This window comes from Acanthochromis polyacanthus, chromosome 6 (genome assembly GCF_021347895.1).
Source record: "Acanthochromis polyacanthus isolate Apoly-LR-REF ecotype Palm Island chromosome 6, KAUST_Apoly_ChrSc, whole genome shotgun sequence".
Lineage (NCBI taxonomy): Eukaryota > Metazoa > Chordata > Actinopteri > Pomacentridae > Acanthochromis > Acanthochromis polyacanthus.
This window is the reverse complement of record NC_067118.1, coordinates 42,224,508-42,251,080: the sequence shown is the minus strand read 5'-3', so window position 1 is coordinate 42,251,080 and position 26,573 is coordinate 42,224,508. Positions and strand designations below refer to the sequence as shown.

The window sequence follows — 26,573 nt, the reverse complement described above, 5'->3', positions numbered from 1 at the left end:
TACCAAGAGGTAGAACTGTGTGTAAAACGGTGTATGTGTTTGTAAGAGCGAGAGAAAGTATAAAAAGGGAAGTGCAGAGACATTTGTTGGGAGTTGTTCGCCGGAGCCGTCAGAAGAACAGCAAAGGGAACTTGGCCAGAGTTCTGAAGAATCTTCACCTTCCTCTCTTGCCCGAGAGACGGGAAGACGACGCGGGACTTAGGCTCCAGAGATCGCTGAGGACATCGTTGGAAGCAAAGTCTTTTTCTGACTTTGTTCAACAAGCGAAGACCACACTCTGCCAAACGGAGAGTCCTAAGAGGTTCTGAAGTTATCCAGAAGAAACCAATAGTGGGAAGATCCGACTACACCCGAAGAGGCAAAGGAGGCAACAGCACCGGGCTGTTCCCCTCCCCGGGGCTGGGAGACCAGTGACCCACTACAGCCTGACCAGACGAGGGTTTTCCATCACCACCATACCACAGAGAAGACAGCTGGGGCGTAAGCACTGACGTTCCAGCCAATTCCAGAAGATAACTGCCAGACCACGATTGGCTTACAGGACTCCTCCGCTCCCCCCTGCCGAGGGATAAGATCCTTTTGTCCACAAAGAAGACATCGTACCGAGTCCTCCGGACAACTGAGTGCTTTTCCCAGACGCAAGACAAGACCGAGTGATACGGTAGTGGCCATGCTGTTTGCTCTCTCTCCTAAATTTAATAATTAGAGAAGATTGTCAGGTACGCTCAATTTATTTACTTTAGTCTCATTTTTAATCAGAAATAATTAATTGTTTTAATCATGAATTGATGCTGTGCTCTTGCTAAGATTTGCTTAATAAAAAGCTGTATTGTATTTAAAGAGAAGCCTAATGAAATTATTATAAAACACTGAAAATCTGCATAGTGGTAAAAAGTTAAGTTGATTGTGTGCATTCAAACCAATGGTTCTTAAAGGTTACTTAGTCCAAAGTGAGAGTGTTTAAACATTACCCCTGAGGTTAGTTCTTTCCAAACCTCTAAAACGAACCCAGGAATAGCACCAAGTGCAGGCAAGTCCTTAGAGAGCAGCTGACCGATAACGAATGTGTATGATAGATCAATTCTACTACTTAGAAAGGCTGCTTGGTGGGATAGCATTTATCAGATAAGAGGGGTGAGACATTCGGATGCAAGGCAGTTAGAACCTGGGCGAGTGTCTCTCGATTCCAGCTTAATTTATTCTGCTGAAACCTGTTAGGTGAAAATACTAATAGGCAGATAGAATCTAACCCTTTAAACGGAGAGCTGGACCAATTTTAACCTGAGGCAAGGGTTAAAAAAGGCTAGACTGGCGAACATGGCGTCCCTGGGTGGGCACGAGTGAAGAAAAAGTGTCCAAAAGAAGATTCTGAGGGTCCGGCACCGACACCTAGAATCAACCGCCAGAACCTTTCAGTGGAAACTGGGGAAGAGAGGGCCAATCTCTTCTGACCGAGGGTCCACGCTGCGGAGATCGGGGAAGGAGAAGACGAGACCTTCTGACCGAGGATCCACAGCACGGGTGATCAGCCGACAGAGAGACTCGGGATCATCACGCCTGACGGGAGGTACAGTGAGAACCGCAGGCTAGAAGAAGCCGCAGTGACCTTGGGCCAGCGCATCCCAGAAAAAAGGGCACCGCGGAGCAGCTAGACGAGGTCTGCACTCATCCCTGCTCAACGGTCCTACGAGAGGTTTTGAGGGAGCAGACGACTCGAGACGACAAAGACGATGGCTGAGAGCCAGCAAGACAAAGATGTACTCGTCCCTGATACAGAAGAGGCGACAGCCCCACAAGACGACGCAAAAGCCGGAGGGTCCGGTGAGCAAGAAGAAGAGGATCCATCCTCCGAGGCCCCAGTGCCGGGGGAAACAACGATCAGCGAAGTAGTGAAAGCTTCCACTTCAAAGATGCTTCGCCCAGACCTCACTCCGACCTTCCAGTACCAGATTGTCCTGGCAGGTAAAGGATGGGATACCTGGGAAGAAGGAATAAAGAAGCATGTGAGCAACTTCAACCAGAGACTGACAGAGGCGCAGCTAAAAGAGCAAATACAGGATGGCCTTGACAAAGACGGGTGCTTCACCTCCAGCGAGAAAATAGGAAAGCACTGGTTGACAGTGCTAGGAACCATGTCGACACCACCAAAATCAAAGGATGGGGTGAGAGGATGGTTAATCTGGTGGGGTGAGTACCTGAAAGAATCAATGAGAAGTGCTCCAATGTCAAAAGTTGTCATGATTTTGAGCCCTTCTCCAGAATATGACCCTGTGGTGAAGACACTCGCCAAAGAGACGGAGGTGACTCCAGTCCTGATTGCCAACCGCGTCCGGGCAACGGCAATCCCGAGGGACCACAGAGATGTGTTGAAGCCCATACATGAATATAGGGCCTCAAGAAGCCAGATGACGATTGAAGAAGACCGGCAGAGTGAACAAACACACACCGGATCCGTGAACGGGTCGGAAGACTCAGACGAAGAGCCAGAGGGACCTGAGTATGCCGGGCTGCCAAAGCCAACAGGGTTCGCCAAATGGGAAGCCCTGATGGAATTTGGTGAACCAAGCCGTCAACACCCGATGCCTCGCCCAAGTTTCGCAGGAAACTACACTGCTCTGACTCCAGCAGGCCGTGAGAGGGTGCAAGCGACCGACGAAGTTCTCCAAACCACACAGAAGGCCCTTCAAACCTTGAAGGCGTACCAAGCCGCATACGCCATTGCAGACTATCCAGTCGACGACCTCTGCACCAAGGACGAGTCAGTGAGCGACAGATCCGAGAGGATCCTCCCCATCTTACCACCGTTGCCCACAGATGGTAAAAAGTTCAGCAACCAGACAGGCGCTACAGCTTACTACATCGAAGGAGACCCCTGGCAGTACCACGCAGATGCCCTGCTGGTAATATCCTCCTCCATCCTGAAAGTCAGAAATACAGTTTTCAGAAAGGCGCTCGCACGCAGAGGTGGCGAAGAGTACAAGAGGGAGAGAGAAGAAGCCAGTAAGGGGAATAGAAATCGTCCAGATGGATGTAGATCTGTGGTGGTAACCAGCGGGGGAGATTCAACGTACTACTCTATAATCCATGTGATAGAAGATGAGTATCGTGAAGGAGATGACATTGAGTCATACAGGAAAAAGCTGTACAGTGCCCTGGTCAAAGGACTGGCGAAAGCAAATGACCTGAAGTACAGAAGAGTGGTCATTTGTGCTGATGGGCTGAGATCCAACACACTGCCCTGGGAAGTGGCAGAAGAGGCAGCCACAAGAGCGGCGAAATGGCAGCTGATGGCACATGAGGTCTGTAATGAGTTGAAGCAACTGGTGGTCATGACCTCTCAAGCGCAGAACAAAGAGCGGAGAGATCGCATACTGAAGCCCTGCAAAGATGCAGAGAAGGCGAGAGGCCTTAAAGCAAAAGGGAAAACTGATCGACCAGCAGAAGACGGAGCAAAGCTGCCCGAGGTGCTCAGCCCTGAACGGGAGAGAAAATCATCCACACCTGGTGAAGCAGCCCCGCCTGGAGCTTACCCTGGGGGTGAACACAGCTACGTACAGAGCCAGTCTCAACCCAAGTCCATGGTGATATGGAAGCAAGAGACTCCTCCGGGAGCTGTGGTACAGAGGTTGTACCTACGGGACCAAGAAGGGGCCATGGAGGCCGCAATCCCCGAAGGTGACTATACCAACCTGCAGACCACTGGGCAGGACCCAAGAGAGCAGAGAACACCAAGGACCCCTGTACCTACAGGTCCAGTAGTTTCACCCATCACTCCAGGACCAACGCCTCCTGTCCCAAGACGACGCACTAGTTTGGAGCCAAGACGCGTTACCGTCAATCCGGCACCAGAACCAGATATCGTGATAAGCAGCAGTGAGTCGTCCGATGAAGAAGAAGAACAAGAAGACGACCAGTCACTGGAATCAGTCCCCCATCAGACACCTAATCCTCCAAAAGACCTCAGAGTTGGCACCAGAAAAGGTGAGAAGAAACCAGTAGAAATGGTGTCAGTAAGAAGAACCTCAGAAAGGTTGGCAAGAGATCCAAGCTCGGCGCCATTACTCTTTGGGGCGTAGGCTGGGGCATTATGGCAGTTATGTATTGGCTGCTGATAGATAGAGGGGTAGTTGGAGTAGTGTGGTTCATGTTGTACGGAGCCCTCTTTCCTCGGAAAGAAGGAGAAGCAAAAAGTCCAGGACGCACACCACCAGTGGTCCTGCAATCCCCTTGGAGAAGCAGAATGGCTCAAAGGCGCGCCCAAAGAGATGACAGGGCTGAATGAGAAGCAACACCATGCCCTGTTTTGCTCGCTAGCTTGCTACGCTATGAATATTTATACATATGTTAAATGAAATCAAGAGTTTCTATGTCTGCTTAAATTCCAGATGAGTGCAGCCTGCATTAAATGTGGGGGTACAATTGAAGAAAAGAAATGCCTCTGGGATGTCTCACCTACCTTTTGGTGTGAGATCTGTTACAAGGAAGCCTTCCCTGTTACCACAGCACAAGGCATTTATTGTAAGAAACCTGAAGCTTACCTCCCTAATGTTGTCCTGGGACACCACATAAGCATACAAACCACGGCCATGCCGATGGGCAGTTCGATGGTCGCATATCAAGCTAAGCCTGAAGAATGGTGTCAAGAAAGTCCGACTGGGTATTACCTCCCAGTCTATGTTAGATTCTGGAAACTTCCAACTGGAGAAGGCGTCTCCACGACCCATGTGGCAGATGGAAGATGTGTCGCCATAGGGAAGCCATGGAAATTACCCGAGTTACCTATTACTCCGATCGAAGCAGCGATGCCAGTAGTTGAGAGGCCCCCTACTCCGCCAAAGAAGACGGTTGGACGGTCCCAAGGCACGCAGACTGAGCCTCCACCACAAGAAACGGAGGTCCAGTGGAACTACAGCCAGGAACTCAGTGAAATACTGGAGATGCCACTCCCAGTGATGGAAGCAGAATGTCAGCTACCTCCGGTGCTGTCACCCATACCTTCACGGCCTCCAACACCTCTAACGGACGACCCGCCTGAGATATCGGAGGTACAATCTACGCCTGAAATATTGGAGTGCCAAGACACGCAGCCTACTATGACGGTCCCAGACGCGCTGGTGGAAATCGAGCGCGCCATCGAGCAACTCACGATGCCCAAAGTGGCTGCTGTGCAGGGCATCCAACGACCAGAGACGCCTGCAGTGGCAGTGGTGCAGGGCGTCCAACGACCTGCATTTCCTGACTTATCAGAGTTGCGAGTGATCGACAGCTGGGAGCAGTCACCTGGAGAGCTCTACATCGTTGAAGAAGTTGTTACCACCACTGACACCGAGATGCAGCTTGGAGACCTGCTGGATCTCACTGCACCAGAAGACGACGTTGACCTCTTCCCCTGATCGCTTGGAGTCGCTATCTGTGACCTCAAGAAGGGGGTGTCAAGTAAGATGCAGATGTTGAGGTCTCAGAGAGGACTCAGGCTCGTTACAGCCCTAAGGTAACAAAGGTTTTGAAGCAGACAAATAAAGATCTTAAGAAGAAACATTATAAGTTAACCATATGATTGTGCTTGCTAAAATACATATATATTTTTTGAAGTGTTGATTTGATTGAAGTAATGACTCAGATGATTTATTATGTTCAGATTGAGAAGAATGATTTAAGAAATGATTCTGTGTGAAGTAATCCTTGGTTAGGCTCTGTGTGTGCGTACAGGCCTCATAGGTTTGTGTGTCCAGGCCTTAAGAAAGCAGAAGTGAGAATGGCAGAAGTCCCCTTAGAAATGAGGAACTTGGAGTTTCCACAGGATGACAGGATGGGCTGAGGCCTATTTGCAGAACATTGTCATAGCAACTGAGTGTGTGTTAAATGTATTTGCTGTAAAACACATGATTCTATGCAACTGTTGTGTGTGTAACAGGAAAAAGGTTGAGTCTTAAGACCTATGAGTCAAGGGTATGGGCGTACCAAGAGGTAGAACTGTGTGTAAAACGGTGTATGTGTTTGTAAGAGCGAGAGAAAGTATAAAAAGGGAAGTGCAGAGACATTTGTTGGGAGTTGTTCGCCGGAGCCGTCAGAAGAACAGCAAAGGGAACTTGGCCAGAGTTCTGAAGAATCTTCACCTTCCTCTCTTGCCCGAGAGACGGGAAGACGACGCGGGACTTAGGCTCCAGAGATCGCTGAGGACATCGTTGGAAGCAAAGTCTTTTTCTGACTTTGTTCAACAAGCGAAGACCACACTCTGCCAAACGGAGAGTCCTAAGAGGTTCTGAAGTTATCCAGAAGAAACCAATAGTGGGAAGATCCGACTACACCCGAAGAGGCAAAGGAGGCAACAGCACCGGGCTGTTCCCCTCCCCGGGGCTGGGAGACCAGTGACCCACTACAGCCTGACCAGACGAGGGTTTTCCATCACCACCATACCACAGAGAAGACAGCTGGGGCGTAAGCACTGACGTTCCAGCCAATTCCAGAAGATAACTGCCAGACCACGATTGGCTTACAGGACTCCTCCGCTCCCCCCTGCCGAGGGATAAGATCCTTTTGTCCACAAAGAAGACATCGTACCGAGTCCTCCGGACAACTGAGTGCTTTTCCCAGACGCAAGACAAGACCGAGTGATACGGTAGTGGCCATGCTGTTTGCTCTCTCTCCTAAATTTAATAATTAGAGAAGATTGTCAGGTACGCTCAATTTATTTACTTTAGTCTCATTTTTAATCAGAAATAATTAATTGTTTTAATCATGAATTGATGCTGTGCTCTTGCTAAGATTTGCTTAATAAAAAGCTGTATTGTATTTAAAGAGAAGCCTAATGAAATTATTATAAAACACTGAAAATCTGCATAGTGGTAAAAAGTTAAGTTGATTGTGTGCATTCAAACCAATGGTTCTTAAAGGTTACTTAGTCCAAAGTGAGAGTGTTTAAACATTACCCCTGAGGTTAGTACTTTCCAAACCTCTAAAACGAACCCAGGAATAGCACCAAGTGCAGGCAAGTCCTTAGAGAGCAGCTGACCGATAACGAATGTGTATGATAGATCAATTCTACTACTTAGAAAGGCTGCTTGGTGGGATAGCATTTATCAGATAAGAGGGGTGAGACATTCGGATGCAAGGCAGTTAGAACCTGGGCGAGTGTCTCTCGATTCCAGCTTAATTTATTCTGCTGAAACCTGTTAGGTGAAAATACTAATAGGCAGATAGAATCTAACCCTTTAAACGGAGAGCTGGACCAATTTTAACCTGAGGCAAGGGTTAAAAAAGGCTAGACTGGCGAACACATGTCCACAGTTATTTTTATTTATTTTATTTTAGAAACCATACATACAAGTCCACTAAAGGTCAGTATATTCATTTTATGTGAATCAGACAAATTAAACAACAAAAACATCCTCCATAATGCCTTTAACAAAAAGAACACAATCCAAACTATTTGTGAATCAGCTCATTTTATTGTTTAGCTCATTAGAAGGTGGTTGGTGTTAAGTTCAGACCTTATTTAGTTGATATTTTAGTGATATCCAGTCATTTTTATGAATAACTGATTGTTTCCTCAATAAATAATGATGGAACTTGTAAAGACATGATCATAATGAACATAAAAATATTAGTTGTTTTTTAAACTTTTAATAAAAATGCATGCAGATATATCCCATGGACTTCAGAAGTCCCTCAGTTATAGATTGATCCAAATAGTCTTACCAGTTGTGGTTGAAGTGGGAGTGCATTTATTTGTGTTGGTGAGACATCCTTAAATAACGCTGAATTCTGTTTTCTTGCAGTACCTGAACCCCAACCTCCTGGCTGTGGTGACTGAGAGCACAGATTTGCACCAAGAGCGGAGCTTCATCGGGATCCTCCTGATCGACGGCGTCACCGGTCGCATCATTCATGAAGCCGTCCAGAGGAAAGCCAGGGGACCAGTGCACGTTGTTCACTCTGAAAACTGGGTCGTGGTGAGTAAGATTGATAGCTACGGTCGCTTTAAAGCAGGAGAGTCAAACTCATTTAGTCCAGGCTCCACATTCAGCCCAGTTTGATCTCCAGTGATCCAGACCAGTAAAACCACAGCATAGTAACCTGTAAATAACCACAACTCCTGATGGTTCCTTTGGTTTAGTGCAAAAAAAATGTTCATTCTGAAAATGTTCACATTTAAGGAATTATCTTTCTACAAAACATCATGAACAACCTGAAATTTCTGAAGGAAAATAAATTAAATTTCATCAACATTCCTCCTCAGTTTATCATTTCCACATTACAGCTTCCAGATCACAGAGTGTCTACAAAGGAACACAACATTTAGTCACCTGGAGCTGAACCATGGAGGATTTACTTTAAAAAATGACAAAATATTACAAAAGCAAGAAACAAAATGAGACAAATGACACAAACATAAACAAATGAGATACAAAAATGTTACAAAGTGACCAAAAAATGGACAAACGACAAAAATGTGAAACAAAACGACACTCAAAACAACGAATAAAGCAAAATGCAAAATAAGACTGAGACAAAAAAAAACACAAAAGAAAAACGAGAAACAACAAAAACAAGACAGAAAATTACAAAACTGAGACACAAAACGACAAAATAACCAAGAACAATCTAGTATTTTACTTTCTGATCCACACAACTTGTCATGGTCTAGAAATGATTTTAAATTTATAGTTTTACTAATTTACAATCTGCAGTTAAAGTCTCTTTTTACACTTCACAAAATCGTCCCGCGGGCCGGATTGGACGCTCTGGTGGGCTTTTTTTTTTGGCCTGTGGGCTGCATGTTTGCCACCTCTGCTTTAAGAATGTATGCGACACTAATCATGTGTTGTTTTTGATGCTAAAGACCTGATCATGGGAGCTGTTGTGTCCTCTCAGCGTGTGCTCTGTCTCTGTGTGGATCCACAGTATGAATACTGGAGCACCAAGTCTCGCAGGAATGAGTTCTCTGTGATTGAGCTGTATGAAGGGATGGAGCTCTACAACAGCACCGTGTTCAGCTCCCTGGATCGGCCTCATGCCCCTCAGGTGCTCCAGCAGTCCTACATTTTCCCCTCGTCCATCTCCACCATGGAGGCCACCCTGACGGAGAAGGGCATCACCAGCCGCCACCTGCTCAGTGAGTCTCACAGGGATTGTGTTGCTCTGTATTTGGGAATAACCCACCTTTTTTTTTTTTTCCCACCAACAAAAAGCTCTTTTCAGCATATTCTGGCACGGCGCCTCTCATAATGTTTCCTTGGATTTGCTTTGTCACAGTTGGTTTGCCGTCTGGAGGGATTCTGTCGTTACCAAAGATGTTCCTGGACCCACGCAGACCAGAAATAGTATCTGAGCAAAGCCGGTAAGTCCTGCACTCAGACTTTGGATAAACATTGGACTGATTTTTGTTATTTTTTTATCCCATCTGACCTGTTAATGTGATCTCCAGTGAAGAGAACCTGATACCGTACGCTCCAGAGCTGCTGATCCGTACCGAGTGGTTCATCAACTACAACCAGACGGTATCCAGAGTACGAGGGATTTACACTGCACCGTCTGGCCTGGAGTCAACCTGCCTGGTGAGTCAACCACTACAGCTCCCACTACAATATGTTCATTACAGTGGTGGGCATTTATTCTTCAGAACACGTTTATCTTATTGGATTTAATAGCTTTTCCATCACATCCACCATTTCCACTGTCATTACATCTAGAATCGTATATTTTATTAACATTAACCCTCCTGTCGTCCTCATTTAGGGGCACCAAAAAATACTGTTTCCGTCTGAAAAAAATCCAAAAATTCAGCAAAAAAAAATCCCCAAATTTCTGAAAGTTTGCAAAACCTTCAGAAAGAACATTCCAATAATTCCTTAAAAGTTTTATTTTAAAAAAATCCCTCAAATTTGGCAAGAAAATTTTGTGTAAATATTTTCAAAAAATGAGTAAAAATCTTTTTTAAAAAATCCTCAAAATATCTGAAGTGATTATATCAGTTTTTCTTTAAGAACATTCACCAAAAAATCATTGATTTTTAACATTTTTAACATTTCTTTTTTCCACCAAAAAATGTTCAAAATTTCCCAAAAATGTTGAGAATGTGGACATCAGAAGTGTCACAGTGAAAATATATTTTTTCAGCATTTTCAAACTTTAAAACAAGTAAAATTTTTTGGTGTTGTCTGTCCTGAAACTTGTACTGTATCATTAAAGAATCCATCCAGACTCCGGCCTTCTCGCTTCAGCTAAACCTAAATATGACCGTTTAATCTGTTTTTTTCTTTCGTAGGTGGTGGCGTACGGTCTGGACATCTACCAGACTCGCGTTTATCCCTCGAAGCAGTTCGACGTGCTGAAAGACGACTACGACTACATGCTGATCAGCAGCGTACTTTTTGCCCTCTTCTTCGCCACCATGATCAGCAAACGCCTGGCGGAAGTCAAGCTGCTCAACCGGGCCTGGCGGTAAACCGACGGCCTGAACCCGGCGTCCGACAGCCCGGCGGCTGCACGAAGGACCTCAGCCCGAGGAGGTGAGGTGGCTGAGGCCGAGCCTGTAGAAGAACACAGGTCAACGTTCAATAAGGCCCGCAAGGACCTGCTGGGGTGAGGGGGGGAGAGCGGGGGTTAGCAGAGGTTTTACGTGTTTTTTAACTTATTTTGCAAAAAAAAAACAAGAAATGATTTCCTAGTAGAATAACTGTTTTTTTGTGCCGCGTCATTTTTGATTAAATGTTTAACACATAACTAATTACAAATGAACGAAACGGACTTGGATTTATGGAACTGTGGAGTTTGGAAATTCCAACACGCATGGAAGTTTGCGTCTTAAGTCATGTTAGTTTTCCCAAGATTACTTTTGAGAATCATCAGACGGATCTAACGGAGAGTGAAGCTAAATGTGGAGGTCGACGAGTAGAAATAGAAGAAATAGATCTACGTGAGCATGAATTGGTGGAATGGTTTGTAACTTTAGCCTGCTGAATCACTCACTGATACTTAAATGCCATTTTGATTCGATGGCGAACGAACTGTGAATATGAAACGTGAGCTGATAACGTAGCACGGACAAGGAATGGTAATCTGGGCTTTTCTGAAGACTCTCCCACTGAAGGCACCGTTTCCTCCATCATGTGCTTGAACAAAGAAAATAACCGACGGCAGCCTTCATTTCATGTGCACCAGTCGTCCTGCAGCTCATACGTCTGAGCGGCTCTCCTCCATCGGCTGCTGTTGATGCTCCATTAAAAGATCTCTCACTACTCCGGTGTTTTCTCTCATTTCCCACGTGAACTTTCAGCATATTCCAAGTTAACAGGATCTCTTTTATTCAGTCAACTTTAATCATGGTTTCTCGTGCAAAAAAGGACAAGAGTCGATCGTAGAATGAATAAGTTATTTATTTCTATAAATAGATTAAAAACAATTTTACTGTGATTTAAGTTTGACACATGATAAACAGCCAAATCTGATACAGAACCTTCATGAGAACTTCCAACAGGTGGACGTAACAAAGTGGTGAAAGTGTGCCTGCACCTCAACAGTGTAAACGTAACAAGACGCCCAGAAAACGCCCGTCTGTCCTCCGTTTGACCGGATTAGAGCTAAAGTCACAAACACGGTTAAAACAGCTTTCGATCATGATTAAAAGTTCCTGTTTGGATTTAGAAGTCCTCAATTAAAACTAAATCAATGTAAAACCTTCGACCTGTTTCTCGTGAAAGACCCGAATGCAGGTTTGAGTCAAGTTTCAAATTTTAGTCCTTTCTGACGACGTACCTTTAAATAAATGGAATAAAATGAAAACAGGGTGTTTTTCACTAGAATCTAGAACAGGGGTGTCCAAGATGAGGCCCGTGGTCCAAAAGTGATCCTCCAGAGGGTCCAATCCGGCCCTCAGAGTGTAAAAATTACAGAGAAGACATTAACTGCAGATTGTAAATTAGTAAAACTATAAATTTATAATAATTTCTAGACCATGACAAGTTGTTTGGATCAGAAAGTAAAATACTAGATTGTTCATTGTTGTTTTGCGTCTTATTTTTGTAATATTTTGTCTGATTTTTGTCTCATGTTTTTATTGTTTTGTTTCTCACTTTTGTCGTTTTGCGTTTCCTCTTTTGTCTCGCTTGTGTTTTTGTCTTATTACTACCATTTTGTGTTTTGCTTTACTCATTGTTTTGTTTGTAGACACTCTGATCTGGAAGTTGTGCTATTTAAATGATAAACTGAGACTGAATGTTGCTGAAATTGAATTTGTTTTTCTGAAGAAATTTCAGGTTCCTCATGATGTTTTGTAAAAAGATAATTCCTTAAATGTTAAAACTTTGAACCTTTTTGCATTAAGACAAAGAAAACACTGGGAGTTGTGGTTCTTTTGCTGTGGTTTTACTGGTCCGGTCCACTTGAGATCAAACTGGGCTGAACGTGGAACTAACCTGAACTAAAATGAGTTTGACACCCCTGATCTAGACGGATATGTTTGATGTAAGTGAAATTATTGTAAAAACCTGCAGAGCACAATAGAATCCACCTGATAAAAGCTGAGCTCTATCGCATCACTGTAGGTTTCTAATGTTGGTCAGTGAGAATGATTTAGCAAAACATTAAATCCATCAATACATTAAACTCTTCAAGCAGCATTGTCATAGAAATGACACACGTGTAATACACAGTTTGATACAAGCCCAGCTCGTACCGTTGTAATTATTCACTCTCTTGTAAGACGAACAGTAAAACATGAGCTCAGGCTGTCAGACGAACAAATATGGCGCTTTTCCACCAGCACCTACTCTGCTCTGCTCTGTTTATGAGGTTTTCCATGACGATGTGGTTCCAGGTACTATTTTAGTACCTACTGGGCCGGGGTTCCAAGCGAGCTGAGTTTAGCCGATAATGTGACGTCTACAGAGCGCAGGCCGCTGACGACACGAGAGTGACTCCTTCACGAAAACCAGACCTGCCATTTAAAAAAAAAAAAAAACAGCGACAGTGCACATTGCCATCCATTCATCTATTCATTTTCTTCCTCTTATCTGGGGTCAGGTCGTGGAGGCAGCAGATGAAGCAGGTCATTCCAGACTTTCCTCCACCCAGCAACACTTTCCAGCTCTTCTTGGGGGATCCCGAGGCGTTCCCAGACCAGATGAGATACATAATCCCTCCAGCAGGTTCTGGGTCTACCCTGGGGTCTCCTCCCAGGTGGACATGTTCAGAAAACCTCCAAAGGAAGTCTCCCTGGAGGATCAGAACCAGATGTCCAAACCACCTCCACTGGTTCCTTCAGAGGTGAAGGATCAGTGGTTCTACTATGAGCTCCCTGCAGATGTCTGATCTTCTCCTCCTATCTCTAAGGCTGAGCTCAGACACCCTACAGAGGAAGCTCATTTCAGACGCTTGTATCTCTCTTTTTTTGGTCATTACCCAGAGCTAATCATTATCGGTGAGGGGTGGAACGTAGATGGTCCGGTGCGCTTTGCTCCTCATGGAACTTGGCAAAATTTGAATGTGACCGAGCAGCAGGTGAACCATCGCCTTAAAGTCCTCCATTGTTGTGTTGCATTTGTGTCGCACACAAATGATGTTAAGGGACTTCCGGGTTGCTGCTCTATGAGGACTCCACCCATGATGAGGTGGAACAACCATAACGGAAAACGGCCTAAGCCGAGTTGAGTCGAGTAGAGCTGAGCAGGTGCTAGTGGAAAAGTGCCTTAGTAATGATACATTTTCCCTGTTTGTATCTCGGTGAACCAAAGTTAAACTCGGTTACAGGAAGTCAATATTTCTCCACTATTAGTGAAAATACTGCGTGTTATCATGTGTTGTGGGTTGAAGTCTAAAATACTGACCGGTAAAATGTTCAGTCAAAAACGGGAAAACAAACCTCCCAGTGCAGCTGCGTGACAAAATATCGGTCAATATGACGTTAAACCTCGTGGTCATTAGTGATGTGAGTCACAGTTGTGTACTTCCAGAGGGTTCTATCTCTTCTGCCAGGCGCCGCCGTGTCCCGTCTTGATCGGTTCGCTCATGAGTCTGTCCCGTCTGTCGGTGTGCGGCGGACGGCCCGGCGGCAGCAGGATGTAGTGCGTGGCGCTGGCCTGTCTGCCGTCCTTCAGGATGGGGACGATGCAGGGGGTAAACTGGGCCGGAGGCGGCGCCCGTTCGCTCTGCTGTCTCTGTAAGGCCTTGCTCACGTACTCCGGGTTAGCGGCGAAGCTCTGAGTGGCGGGCATCACTCCGTTGATGTAGATGGGAAGACATTTGGGGCTGGGGGTGCGCGGCGGGCAGGGCGGGACCAACGGGACCCTCGGAGGGATTTTGGGAGGCTTGTCGTCGTGGCTGGTCTTTGAGAAAGCGGCGGGTTTGGGCGGGATGGGGATGCGAGGAGGGACTTGGGGTTTGTCAGCGGGGAAGAGGTCTGAGCAGGAGAATCTGTCTCTGGATGGTTGGTCTTTCAAAGGTTCCCCGTTTGCTGACGCCTCATGCTGGTTTTCGTCTCTCTGGAGCCAGTTATTTGCTCCAAACCGGCCTCTTCTAGCCGCCTCCTCTCTGCTGGGCCAAGAGAAAGCAATCCCAGCTCCACCGGCACGCAGTGAACTCTCCTGGTAGGCGTAATTCACCTGTCCACAGTCTCTGCTGCCTCTGCACACCGGCTTCGGGCAGCTTTTAGGCAGAAGGCGCCGTCGGTCGCTGGTGAAGAACTCCACTTCACTGTCAGCTGCTTCGTCTGACATCAGCTCCTCTGGGTCAGGAAGAGGCGGCAGGGGTTTGGATTCTCTGTGGCGGCCGCCGAACGCCGCTCGTCTCTGGGAGGAAGGAACCACCTGGTCTCCTTCATGGTGCAGCAGGAAGTTATCAGAGGTTAGGAAGAGGGAGATGTTGGCTGGGGAAGACAGAAAAGAATCACGTTAAAGATCAGAAATCATTCCTTTACACTCAGATATCACTTATTTGGTACACAAGCTTCTTGTTTTTGTCGTTTTGTGGTTCCTGTTTTGTCTTGTTTTTGTCGTTTGTCCATTTTTTTGTTGTTTTGAAACATGTTTGTCTAATTTTTTGTCTCTTTTGTTTTGTTTTGCGTTGTTTGTCTCATTTTTTGTCATTTTGTGTCTCATTTTTGTCATTTTGCGTGTCATTTTTGTAATTTTTCGTCTTGTTTTTGTCTGACTTTTGTCATTTTGATCATAGAGTAAAATCCTCTCTGGTTCAGCTCCAGGTGACTAAATGTTGTGTTCCTTTGTAGACACTCTGTGATCTGGAAGTTGTAATGTGGAAATGACAAACTGAGGATGAATGTTGATGAAATTGAATTTGTTTCTCTTCAGAAATGTGCTGTAGTTGTTGTTTCCCTCAGTGCGGAGGCGAATCTCACAGGAAGAAACATGGAAAACAACTTGCAGTGATAAAAACAAAAAAACGCTGAACTTGAGTGTGATGTAGGAGGGAGTGGGCCGTCCAATCTCTTCCTAACAAAAACCCCTGAGCTGCTGGAGATACGGCGCAGGAAACGGGAGTGAAAACAACCGCTTAACCTATCACCCTCTTCGTCAAACATCAGCCACAACACCCTGATTAACGCAGGAATCACCATTATCTGCAGGCCAGGCGCATAATCTTAACCCACATTCCCATAACCTTCCCTATGGAAACATCCGACGTGCCCCAGACTGCAGGAACAGCTGGTGACCGGAGGGCGATAGCTTCACCACGCTCTCCTTCCTTAGATACACAACTCTGCTCTGTGACGACAGACTCACCTACACTCCGTCTGCACACTGATTCAGCAGGCGGATGGGGTTTAAAGTAGGTTTAATAGAGACAAACACAGGGATATTATTGTCCTAAAGAGAAACGGTTTATACAAGCTGTCAAGAGTTTCACAATAAATGAAAAATAGCATTAGAACTGCAAAGATTTCTGCGATAATTACAGATAAATATTTGCTCAAATTCACAAAGCATCCAAACTATCATGAGTATTACACACATCCTGTCCTTTTTCATTATTTAACAGAATATTCTTTGTTTTCTTTGTGAGGTTTTGGTGCTGTTTTAGTAAAAATCAACATAAATTCAATAATTACAATCACATACACATGGAATTAATGATTTAAACAAGTTGTAGAACGGTTGACGACAAATAAAAAAGTCAAAAATGCTAACTATAAAGCTATAATTACAGATAAATATTAATAATGTTCCTTTAAAATATGATCTCAAATCCACAAAGCATCCAAACTAGCATCATATATCTCCTGTCAGATCAGTAATTATATGTGAAATAAGTCTAACTGGTGCTCTAACAGACTATATGTTCTGTTTTTCTTTTGCAGTGTGTAACGCTTGTTCTTTCTGATTCCTTTTTTGGGTTTTGTGCAGTTTAAACTAAATTAAAACCGTGAACTGAAGCGACACCTACAGATAAATATAAGAATGATTCTTTAAAGTGTCTTTAATTCCTAAAGCATCCAAACTCATCCTGTTAGGAGTCCCAGATTAGCTGTAAAACAACCAACATGACAAGTGTTTAATAGAATATCTGTTCTGGTTGTCTTTTACGTCATGCAGCGATGTGTTCTGTGTGTGTGACCAAGATGCTTCAAAAATCATCCAGAATGATTCAAAGCGAGCCAGAATTACAGAGAATCTTCCAAAAATGATCTAAAATGACAAAAATGTCTTCAGAATGACATGAAAATAGTCTAAAAGGACCGGAAAATTCTCCAAAATCATTTATCTCTGATTAAAAATGACCCAGAATGACTGAAAACTTGCAGAATGACACTAAGTTTGTCAAAGATGCTTGAAAGATAATCGAAAATGACTCAAAATATGCTTAGAATGACTTGAAAATGATCCAGAATTGCCGAAAATATCTCCAGAATTACACAAAAGTTGTCAGAAATGACAAAAATCTTCCCAGAATGACGCAAAAATCTGTTCAGAACGAAGTGAAAACAATTTGAAATGACTGAGAACTTTCAGAATGACAGGAGGGGGTTCTAGCAGAGTGGTCTCATTTCTGTCGTATTTTATGCTCTAGATTTTAGTGGCAGAGTGGTCTAACCCACAACACAAATACAGCGGTGCAGTGGAATATTAGAGCATTCTGAAAAACACTCAGCTTTGAATCTCAAAAATTACAGAAAGTGAGTCAGACCGCTCTGCTTCCAAAGGGTTTATTTATATCCAAGCTGATTCTAGTTGGAAACAGGATTTAATGTGTAGCTTCCTTCTGTGATAAAATGCCTCTATAACATCTTCTATGTAAAATGCACATGGATAAAGAGACTCACAGTTAAACTCTTTGGCCGTTTGCTGCTGTTGAAGCTCCTTCAGGCTGTGATCCATGTCAGCATTCAGACCAAAGCAAACTCTGCCAAACAACAGTGACACAGAGAGGGTTGAGAAATCCACAGAGACCTGAACATGTGTGTAAATCATTCCTGCACATTAGCTGTCGTAAGTCATTCATTATATGTGGAAAAAAACAAGCAGGACAAGCGCTTTAGCAGAACATATGTTCCGTTCTCCTTTTACATTATGCAACAGCACTGAGAGCTGCTGGATGTTTTCTGGATCATGTTCTTAAAGCGTGTTTGGTAGTTTTGGTGCTATTTAAAGAAAATCAACAAAAAACGTCAGAGATTCACATGGAAACTATTAGATCAGGGGTCATTCTAGTTCAGGTTCCCCATTCAGAACAGTTTGATCTCAAGTGGACCGGACCAATAAAGTCACAGCGTAATAACCTATCACAGCGTTTCTACAAAGAAACACAACATTTAGTCACAGCTGTCTGGAACTGAACCATAGAGGATTTTACTTTATGATCAAACTGACGAGAAAAGACAAAATATTGTTAAAAATGAGATGTGACATGACAAAAACGAGACAAAAAAAGACACAAAAGGACAAAAACGAGAAACAAAACGACAAAAACATGAGCCAAACGACAAAAGTTAGACAAAAAAAGCAACAAAAACAAGGCAAAGTATTACAAAAATGAGATCTAAAATGACAAAAACAAGAAACAAAATGACAAAAAAATGAGACAAACGACACAAAACAAAACAAGAAAGAGAAAAAGTTACAACGTGAAGGGTTAGGGTTAGAACAATGAACAATCTAGTATTTTATTTTATGATCAAAATAACTTGTCATGGTCTAGAAATGATTTTAAATGAATAGTTTTACTAATTTACAATCTGCAGTTAATGTCTTCTCTGTAATTTTTCCACTCTGAGGGCCGGATTGGACCCTCTGGAGGACCACTTTTGGACCACGGGCCTCATGTTGGACACCCCTGCTTTACGTCAGATCCTCTTTAAGCAGCTGCAGGTGTTTATCTCGTATAGCAGCTAATAAATGTATTATTGGATGCAGACGTGAGGCGCTGCTGAACTTTTTATTTGTGCATCTTGTGTTTGTTTACAGATGATAAAAAAATAAGTAGTTCTGTGTCAAAACTGGATTTTATGATGGCAGTTAGAAAGCGTCACACTGTGTATAGTTTTTCTGTTTCTCTGCTACTAATTGTTGTGTTTGTGTACCTGTTCAGCTCATGCTGTCCCCAGTAGTTATTCTGACTCCCGGCCATGCTCTGGCAGAATTTTCATTTCTAAAACTCCTGGAGGTCCGTCTGGTATCGATCCAAAGCTCCAGCTCCAGTCGGCTCCATCAAACCCATCGCAGCGTCATGCTAGCCGACGGCGATCTGCAGGAGAGACACAGAAACCTGAGCGTTAGTCCATCCACCTGGATATCTGGACATTTGCGTCTCATTAGAGACAAAACGCACAGATCGACTCCAACATCTGGCATCACGTCACCGGGTTCGTTAGTGCAGGTCACACCTCCGTCGAGCTCGTAAACGAGGCGCACGAACGACATACATGTGGAACAAAGCACAGCTGCACGTTCTCATCCTGAGAGGCCGGTCAGAGGTCAGACAGCGACATAGAACAAATATGAGGAGGAAAAACATGCTGCATATTTCACCTATAGAGTCATCTACTGTCCATAGAAACGAACAGAAAAAGCACACGAAGCTAAATATGTTAAATGGGATGTTTTAGGGTGAACACATTTCCTACTTTAATTTAACTTCCATTGATAGTACTGTGAATATAAACAGGCAATAATACAGAACAAATAGAAGCAGTGAGCAGAGGAGCCTCGTGTTTATGTCACCTATAGATGAAAACATTTGCACAAATACATGTACTAATATATCAAATGGGATGTTTTAGGGCAGAGGTGTCCAACATGAGGCCCGTGGTCCAAAAGTGGTCCTCCAGAGGGTCCAATCCGGTCCTCAAAAGTGTAAAAATTACACAGAAGACATTAACTGCAGATTGTAAATTAGTAAAAGTATAAATTTAAAATCATTTCTAGACCATGACAAGTTGTTTGATCAGAAAGTGAAATACTAGATTGTTCTTTGTTCTTTTTGTGCCTCATTTTTGTAATATTTTGTCTTTTTTTGTTGCTTTTTTGTCTTTTTTGGTCAGATTTTTGTCATTTGTCCCATGTTTTTTGTTTTGTTTTTGTCGTTTTGTGTTTCCTTTTTATCTCGCTTTTCTTTTTTGTCATTTTGTGTTTTGCTTTATTCATTGTCCTGTGTGTCGTTTGTCCATTTTAAAAAAAAATTTAACATTTTTTGTTCATATTTTCTGTTTTTTGTTTTGTTTTGTGTCCTTCGTCTCATTTTTGTAATTTTGTTGCTCATATTTGTTGTTTTGTGTCTCATTTTTGTAACATTTAGTCTTGTTTTTGTTGCTTTTTTTGTCTGATTTTTGTCATTTGTCTCATCTTTTTGTCATTTTGTTTCTCATTTTTGTCGTTTTCTGTTTCCTTTTTGTCTCGCTTGTGTTTTTTGTCTCATTTTTGTCATTTTGTGTTTTGCTTTATTCATTGCCCTGTGTGTCGTTTGTCCATTTTTTTTTCATTTTTTAACTTTTTTGTCCGTTTTTTCTCTTTTTGTTTTGTTTTGTGTCCTTTGTCTCTTTTTTTGTAATTTAGTTGCTCATATTTGTTGTTTTGTGTCTCATTTTTGTAATATTTTGTCTTGCTTTTGTTATTTTTTGTCTTTTTTTTTTTGTCTGACTTTTGTCATTTTGATCATAAAGTAAAATCTTGAACGGTTCAGCTCCAGGTGACTAAATGTTGTGTTCCTTTGTAGACACTCTGTGGAAATGATAAACTGAGGCTGAATGTTGATGAAACTGAACTTGATTTTTCTTCATAAATTTCAGGTATTTCATGATGTTTTGTAAAAAGATATTTCCTGAAATGTGAACATTTTCAGAATGCATTTTTTGCACTCAAACAAAGGAACCATTAGGAGTTGTGGTTATTTATAGGTTACTATGCTGTGGTTTTACTGGAGCTCAAACTGGGCTGAATGTGCAGCCTGAACTAGAATGAGCAGTATTGTGTCTATACTCTACATATGGTGTTAAAGAGCTGGCTAAATACAACAACACTTATTTATTACAGCCCAGCAGAGTTGATAAACTGTACAATGTACCAGGAAATCCCTGAAGTTACACACCTACTGATATTCTACTCACTGTGCGAGAGTTCACTGTGCAAAAAAGACTGACTAAACAAATGAAAAGCACCTCATCAGAGTCACGTATTACAGATTCTTACCAGACACACCAAACCACAAACAGGTCTGTGACACGCTGCATTGTTCCTCCAGGAAACAGCCGTCACAACAAAAAGCAGCGCAGTAAAAGCCTCCAGCCTGTATCCCTCTGTGGTTCCGCTTTAAAGCCGTCTGTCTGATGGGACGGCTGCTGCACAACCTCTGGGTCAGATGTGGGAGGCCGACGGCGCTGCTCGGCCTCCTTCCTCCCTGTGACCGTGAAGCCCTGCAGCATCCGCCCTCACAACAGGGGCTGATTGTACCGGCGTTCCTGTGATGCTGAACCACACGGACCAAAGCTCCGCACACGCTTCAAGGAATATTCCACTTGATTCAGATAAGGCTGTGGGTCCAGATCTAGTTTGGCGAATCAGTTTAATTAAATCCACCACACAGAATGCATTAGTGTCAAAATGTTTCAGTCTAAATATCTAACAAGCACTAAAAGGAGGATATAAAAGAAAAACGGCACCAATCACAGCAGCTGTGTTGCCCACCGTTCTGATATCTACAGTCATGTAAAAACTGACCCTTTGTTTCTTCAGTTTCTGGTTCATTTTAATGCCTGCTACCACTAAAGGAGCATTTATTTGAACAAATATAATGATAACAACAAAAATAGCTCTTAGGAGTTTAATTTCAGAGCTGGTGTCAGACATTTTCCACAGGAGGCTCGATATCAGACACAGGAACAGATGAGTGACGGTCATCTGGTGGTAGAAAGACGTTTCCTGACCAGCCAGCAGTTTGGTAGAACCATGCTGGGTTTGTTTTTCTTGGTGTGATGAACGGCTGCCTTGGAGATCTTCATTTTTTTCTCTACCTGTCTCTCACTCATGATGGCTGCCTTTGTGGCTTCACATAATTCTTTAGTTTTAGGTGTTATGTGAGAGCTGACAACTTCTGAGTTGTGCTTCAGCTTGAATGTCATCAGGAAACCACTCTAGACCTTTGAAATGTCCTCTTATAGAGCCTGGAATACGATGAAGCTGAAGCAGGTCAGATAGGACATAAAGTATGATGGAATCAGCTGCATTTAAAGTCATGTTCATCGTATTCTTCAGGTAATAAACCTTTAGTGGTACCAGGCATTAAAACGAACAAAAGACTGAAGAAAACAAGGCTGGTCTGATCAGTTTGTCCATGACTGTATCTACATGTATGCTCCAACTGCTTTCACTGCAGGAAGATAAACAGTCCTGAGTCAGGTGAAGGTAAATCTGCTTTTCTGGGTTTGTGTTAGCAGCTCTTTACCCCGGTGGTGCATCCAAGAGCAGAGTAAGATTCATTATCCAGCCTCCATCGACCGCTCTGTGATTACTGATGCTGACAAGATTCATCACATTAACCCTTTTGAAATAGGATTATTATTGTTATCTTTTTGCACATTTAAAGTTGGAACCTCGCACATTCTCAGGCACTTAATTAGCAAATTTCTGCAAATTCCGGAAACATTACTTGAATTATTACTTTTAATCATAAAAAACAGACTGAAAAGCAGCTTATGCCCCACAGAAAACTGCTTTTGTTCCACAGACATCGGTTACACTACTGTCTTTCTGTTTCCTCATATTCCAAAAAGCCGTCTTTTAAAGGACAAACTATCCCACTGCTTTCAGAGATGCACTTGCACATACTATCCTACTAGATGTTAGGCTTTATATTTCCACATTTCCTATCGTGTGAACGCAGTGCAACGTTAATAAAGCAAATCTATTCTATTTTAGAAATCACTCGCTGTTGATTTGCATTTTTACAAAGAATCTTTTAATCCTTCATTAAAAGTTTTCCACGTGTTACTGTTTGCTGTAATGCACCAAAATTCGAAGTCTAAGTAAACTTTCCTTTCCCTAGCTTTGATGCTTGAACACCTCCTGAACTTGCAAACTCCAGTAAAAAAGTCCCATTTCACATTCAAATGTAAGCACTGAATTAAACACAAACGCCTGCAGGCCCACTTTACTATCACCCTGCCATCTTATTCTTCAAAGTCCGGCTTTGTTTCACGTCAACAATCGAAGTGGGAGGCGAACAATGCGGAGCATGCAAAGAGAAACCCACAACAAACCAAACAGTGACTCACGCGTCCTTTGAATATTAATGCCGTCCTTAAAACAACCGTCTGTGGCGTCATTTCCACCCGTGAGCCTCGGAGATGGAAGACGCCGAACAATTAGGAATTCTACCGGCAATCACTCAGTTGTGCATGAATGGAAGCACTCTCAGGCATGAATGGGCCTTTGTGTCGCTTTGGTCCACAGAGAAGCGAAGCCCGAAAATACGAGTGAACTCTCCCATGAGGTGAGGACCAGAGACACGCCATGGAGACGAGCCCACACGGCCGAGGTATGAGCCCGGTCCAGGCATCCCCGGCAGGAGGACGGAGCGCTGTGGGCTCAGCTGGAAGGACAAACCGGAGGAAACAGTTTGTTCAGCCCAATGCAGGAGCTGTGATGGTAAACCCAACATCCCTCTGTCCAAGGACCTCTACAGATGAGTTCATTAGGTGGTGGCTCAGCTTTAGCTTAGCAGTGAGTGAGGAAATCTAACATGTATTCATAAAAAACTTGTAGCACACTATGCTCTACAATAAATGAGCGTCAAACGGGCAAAAACAGCTCTCAACAGCAGCATAAATGGAAGCTTATTTACCAGCTAAACCTGTTACAGACTCGCTGTACTGCATACTACATTAAAACTGGGAAAATATGGGATTTTTGAGGCTAATACTGACTTTATACTGTAAACATATTCATCTATAACGTACGACTACATTAAACAGTGAATGAGAATGTGCAAAAACAGCTCTCAGCGGCAGAATTTGCAACACAAATGGAGGATTATTTAACTTTATTAAACCTTTCTCGTCATTTTGGATCATTTCTGTGTCTTTGGGATAATTTTCGAGTCATTTAGGGCAAATTTCGTGACATTCTGGACTAATTTTCTGTAATTATGGATCATTTTCAAGTCATTTTGGACAATTTTCTTGTCGTTTTCAACAAGTTTTGTGTCATTTTTGATCATTTGTGTGTCTTTAGAGTCATTTTCGAGTCATTTTGGACAAATTTCATGACATTCTGGACTAATTTTCTGTAACTGTGGATCATTTTCAAGTCATTTTGGAAACTTTTCAAGTAATTTTGGACAATTTTCTTGTCATTTTCAACAAGTTTTGAGTCATTTTGGATCATTTTTGTGTCTTTAGGGTAATTTTTGAGTCATTTCGGACAAACTTCATGACATTCTGAACTAATTTTCTGTAATTATGGATCATTTTCAAGTCATTTTGGAAACTTTTCAAGTCATTTTGGACAATTTTCTTGTCGTTATCAACAAGTTTTGTGTCACTTTTGATCATTTCTGTGTCTTTGGGACAATTTTCGAGTCATTTAGGACAAACTTCATGACATTCTGAACTAATTTTCTGTAATTATGGATCATTTTCAAGTCATTTTGGAAACTTTTCAAGTCATTTTGGACAATTTTCTTGTCGTTATCAACAAGTTTTGTGTCATTTTTGATCATTTGTGTGTCTTTGGGACAATTTTCGAGTCATTTTGGACAAACTTCATGACATTCTGGACTAATTTTCTGTAATTATGGATAATTTTCAAGTCATTTTGGAAACTTTTCAAGTCATTTTGGACAATTTTCTTGTCATTTTCAACAAGTTTTGTGTCATTTTTGATCATTTGTCTGTCTTCAGGGTAATTTTCGAGTCATTTAGGACAAACTTCATGACATTCTGGACTAATTTTCTGTAACTGTGGATCATTTTCAAGTCTTTTTGGAAACTTTTCGAGTTATTTTGGACAATTTTCTTGTTGTTTTCAACAAGTTTTGTGTCATTTTGGATCGTTTCTCATCATTTTGGATCATTTTTGTGTCTAGGGTAATTTATGAGTCATTTTGGACAAATTTCATTACATTCTGGACTAATTTTCTGTAATTATGGATAATTTTCAAGTCATTTTGGAAACTTCATGTCATTTTGGACAATTTCTTGTCGTTTTCAACATGTTTTGTGTCATTTTGGATGGTTTCTCGTCATTTTGGATCATTTTTGAGTCATTTTGGACAAATTTCATGTCATTCTGGAAGGCAGGACTTTATACAATACAATAAACACTGAATGACCCAACCATGAGGCAGTTTGTGGTGCGAAATAGGCTTCAAACTCAAAAATACAATGCAAAATCTCAAAAACATTACGTGCGTACTAATTTTTTTTAATGGCTATACAACAATGACATAAGTCCAGTTTATATTTAGATCCAAAATGTAGCCTCTCTTCTGATTGGTCTGTTCGTGTTAATTGTTTATTTTTTTGCCCACTAGACGTCATAGAACAGCCTCCAGGTTACATTTCAGTACATGTATTTCTGAACAACCATGTGAAGAAAAGAAACCTTGACCTGAATCCTGACTGTGGGAAAAACACACGTGACTCAATGATTGATGAGCGGTACACTAAACCCATCATCTAACGCTGTTTAGGTTCTGTATCTATTAATGGAGCTGATTCAGGTCATGTCCACGACAGGAAAAACAAAGAAAGATGATCTGAAATCGTCTGGGAATACAGAAAATCAGACGTGATCAAATTTGCATGATTGATTTGGCAGTATTACGCTGCGCATAAAGAGTACAAAAGAGCAAAGTTTTGGGTGAGAATGAGCTGTTCAAAGCTTTCCAAAACGGTTTACATTCCTCAAGCAGTTTTCAGATGTGATCGTCTGTAAAAAGGTGACGTTTAAATATGATTTCAATAACACGCTCCAGACGTTTAACACGACAACTGAATACCGCTGAAGATGATCAACAGGTTCCTTAGAGTGTGCGATTTGATTTAGTTTTTTGATTCTGGATGAAAGGAGTTGAAAATATAAAGCTATCAATCTACATTTACCTAATCCAAGAGAATTAATATGTGGACAAAGATAGATAGATAGATAGATAGATAGATAGATAGATAGATAGATAGATGCATCTAATTTTAAAAATATGTATACAATATTAAACATAGATTGAACAGTAGTGTAATTTATTAATCAAAAAATAAATATTTTCTGAGGATTTTTGATAATCTTGTGAATGATGTATTTTCAGTCTTTTGATGTAAAAGAAAAAAGTTTCACAAATACTTATTCAAAGTTTAGAGCATTTAATGTTGTAATACATTAGATATGTCAGTTATTTTATCCAAAGTTTAAAGTTTTTAATGTAATGTTACATAAAACATGCCAATTCTATTGTATTATTTTTGGTTTTTGGTTTTGAATTCTTAATGATATTCTCGTGTTTTTGAAAAACCTAATTCAAGAGGAAATAATCTCTGAAATAAAGAAGAAAAATTCCCTCAAACCTCAGGTGTTTCCTTCACCTGCCTGCCCTGCTGTACAGCGCCCTCTGGCGGCTGCCGGTGGACGGACCGGACGGTCCTACTACCACCATCCGACTCGACTCGGCTCCTCTGGCCGGAACACGGAGCCCCTGCAGCGGCTTGAGAGAGCCCTGAGTCCCGCTGCTCTCAGACTAACGAACCGATTGAACTAAACACGATTTTATCCATAAAAAAACAACTAAAATGATTTTTTTTTTACCATCTTTACCTCCTTTAAACCTCTTCTTCAGTAAAACAACGTTAAGAAAACCAATCTGTATCTTTTTATGAACATAAAATTAAACAGTTTTCCATCCACATCATAAAACACAACCCTGCCCCTAATGGCTCCGGTTAAACAGAGTTTAAACCCCAGATTTATCTCAATAAATAAACTTCAGGGAGTCTTACCAGCACGTAGAGCCCAGAGTTTGGTTCCGATGAGATAAAGTTAGTGGAGAATAATCATTCAGAGCTGAACCATGTGGACCTTCCTCCTGTCAACAACCCGGGAGGAGAAACTCATTTAGTGTCAGAGTGACGTCCAGCTCCA

The 26,573-nt window shown here is 42.4% G+C and overlaps 2 protein-coding genes across 5 annotated transcripts in view; one reads left to right on the top strand and one right to left on the bottom strand.

Moving 5' to 3' along the window:
* emc1 (ER membrane protein complex subunit 1) overlaps positions 1 to 11,240 on the top strand; it is a 28,201-nt gene extending 16,961 nt beyond the window's left edge. For both annotated transcript variants that reach the window (XM_022198786.2, XM_022198785.2), the window contains 5 exons: positions 7,779 to 7,952; positions 8,905 to 9,115; positions 9,256 to 9,340; positions 9,428 to 9,557; positions 10,268 to 11,240. In XM_022198786.2, coding sequence (XP_022054478.2) covers positions 7,779 to 7,952; positions 8,905 to 9,115; positions 9,256 to 9,340; positions 9,428 to 9,557; positions 10,268 to 10,447 — 780 coding nt within the window. In that variant the 3' untranslated portion in view covers positions 10,448 to 11,240. The remainder of the gene's footprint in view (positions 1 to 7,778; positions 7,953 to 8,904; positions 9,116 to 9,255; positions 9,341 to 9,427; positions 9,558 to 10,267) is intronic.
* A 120-nt stretch (positions 11,241 to 11,360) lies between these two features.
* LOC110954331 (ERBB receptor feedback inhibitor 1) lies at positions 11,361 to 26,573 on the bottom strand. 3 transcript variants are annotated; one of them, XM_022198788.2, is made up of 4 exons: positions 26,432 to 26,573; positions 18,533 to 18,696; positions 17,276 to 17,355; positions 11,361 to 14,863 (listed from the first exon to the last, which is right to left on the bottom strand). In XM_022198788.2, exons 2-4 carry the CDS (start codon positions 18,577 to 18,579, stop codon positions 13,959 to 13,961), a joined length of 1,032 nt encoding a protein of 343 aa, XP_022054480.1. In that variant the 5' UTR covers positions 18,580 to 18,696; positions 26,432 to 26,573; the 3' UTR covers positions 11,361 to 13,958. The 3 variants fall into 3 exon arrangements, with proteins under 3 accessions (XP_022054480.1, XP_022054481.1, XP_051806224.1); XM_022198789.2 differs by lacking the exon at positions 26,432 to 26,573 and adding an exon at positions 18,781 to 19,201; XM_051950264.1 differs by lacking the exon at positions 18,533 to 18,696 and having other exon boundaries at positions 26,432 to 26,543.

Coding starts and splice junctions, on each gene's coding strand:
- LOC110954331 (XM_022198788.2), bottom strand. CDS start 18,579: ATGGCCGGGAGTCAGAATAACTACTGGGGACAGCATGAGCTGAACAG. Junction 17,356..18,532: donor GGACAGCATGAGCTGAACAG/GTACACAAACAC, acceptor GTTGTTTGGCAG/AGTTTGCTTTGGTCTGAATG. Junction 14,864..17,275: donor AACGGCCAAAGAGTTTAACT/GTGAGTCTCTTT, acceptor TGTCTTCCCCAG/CCAACATCTCCCTCTTCCTA.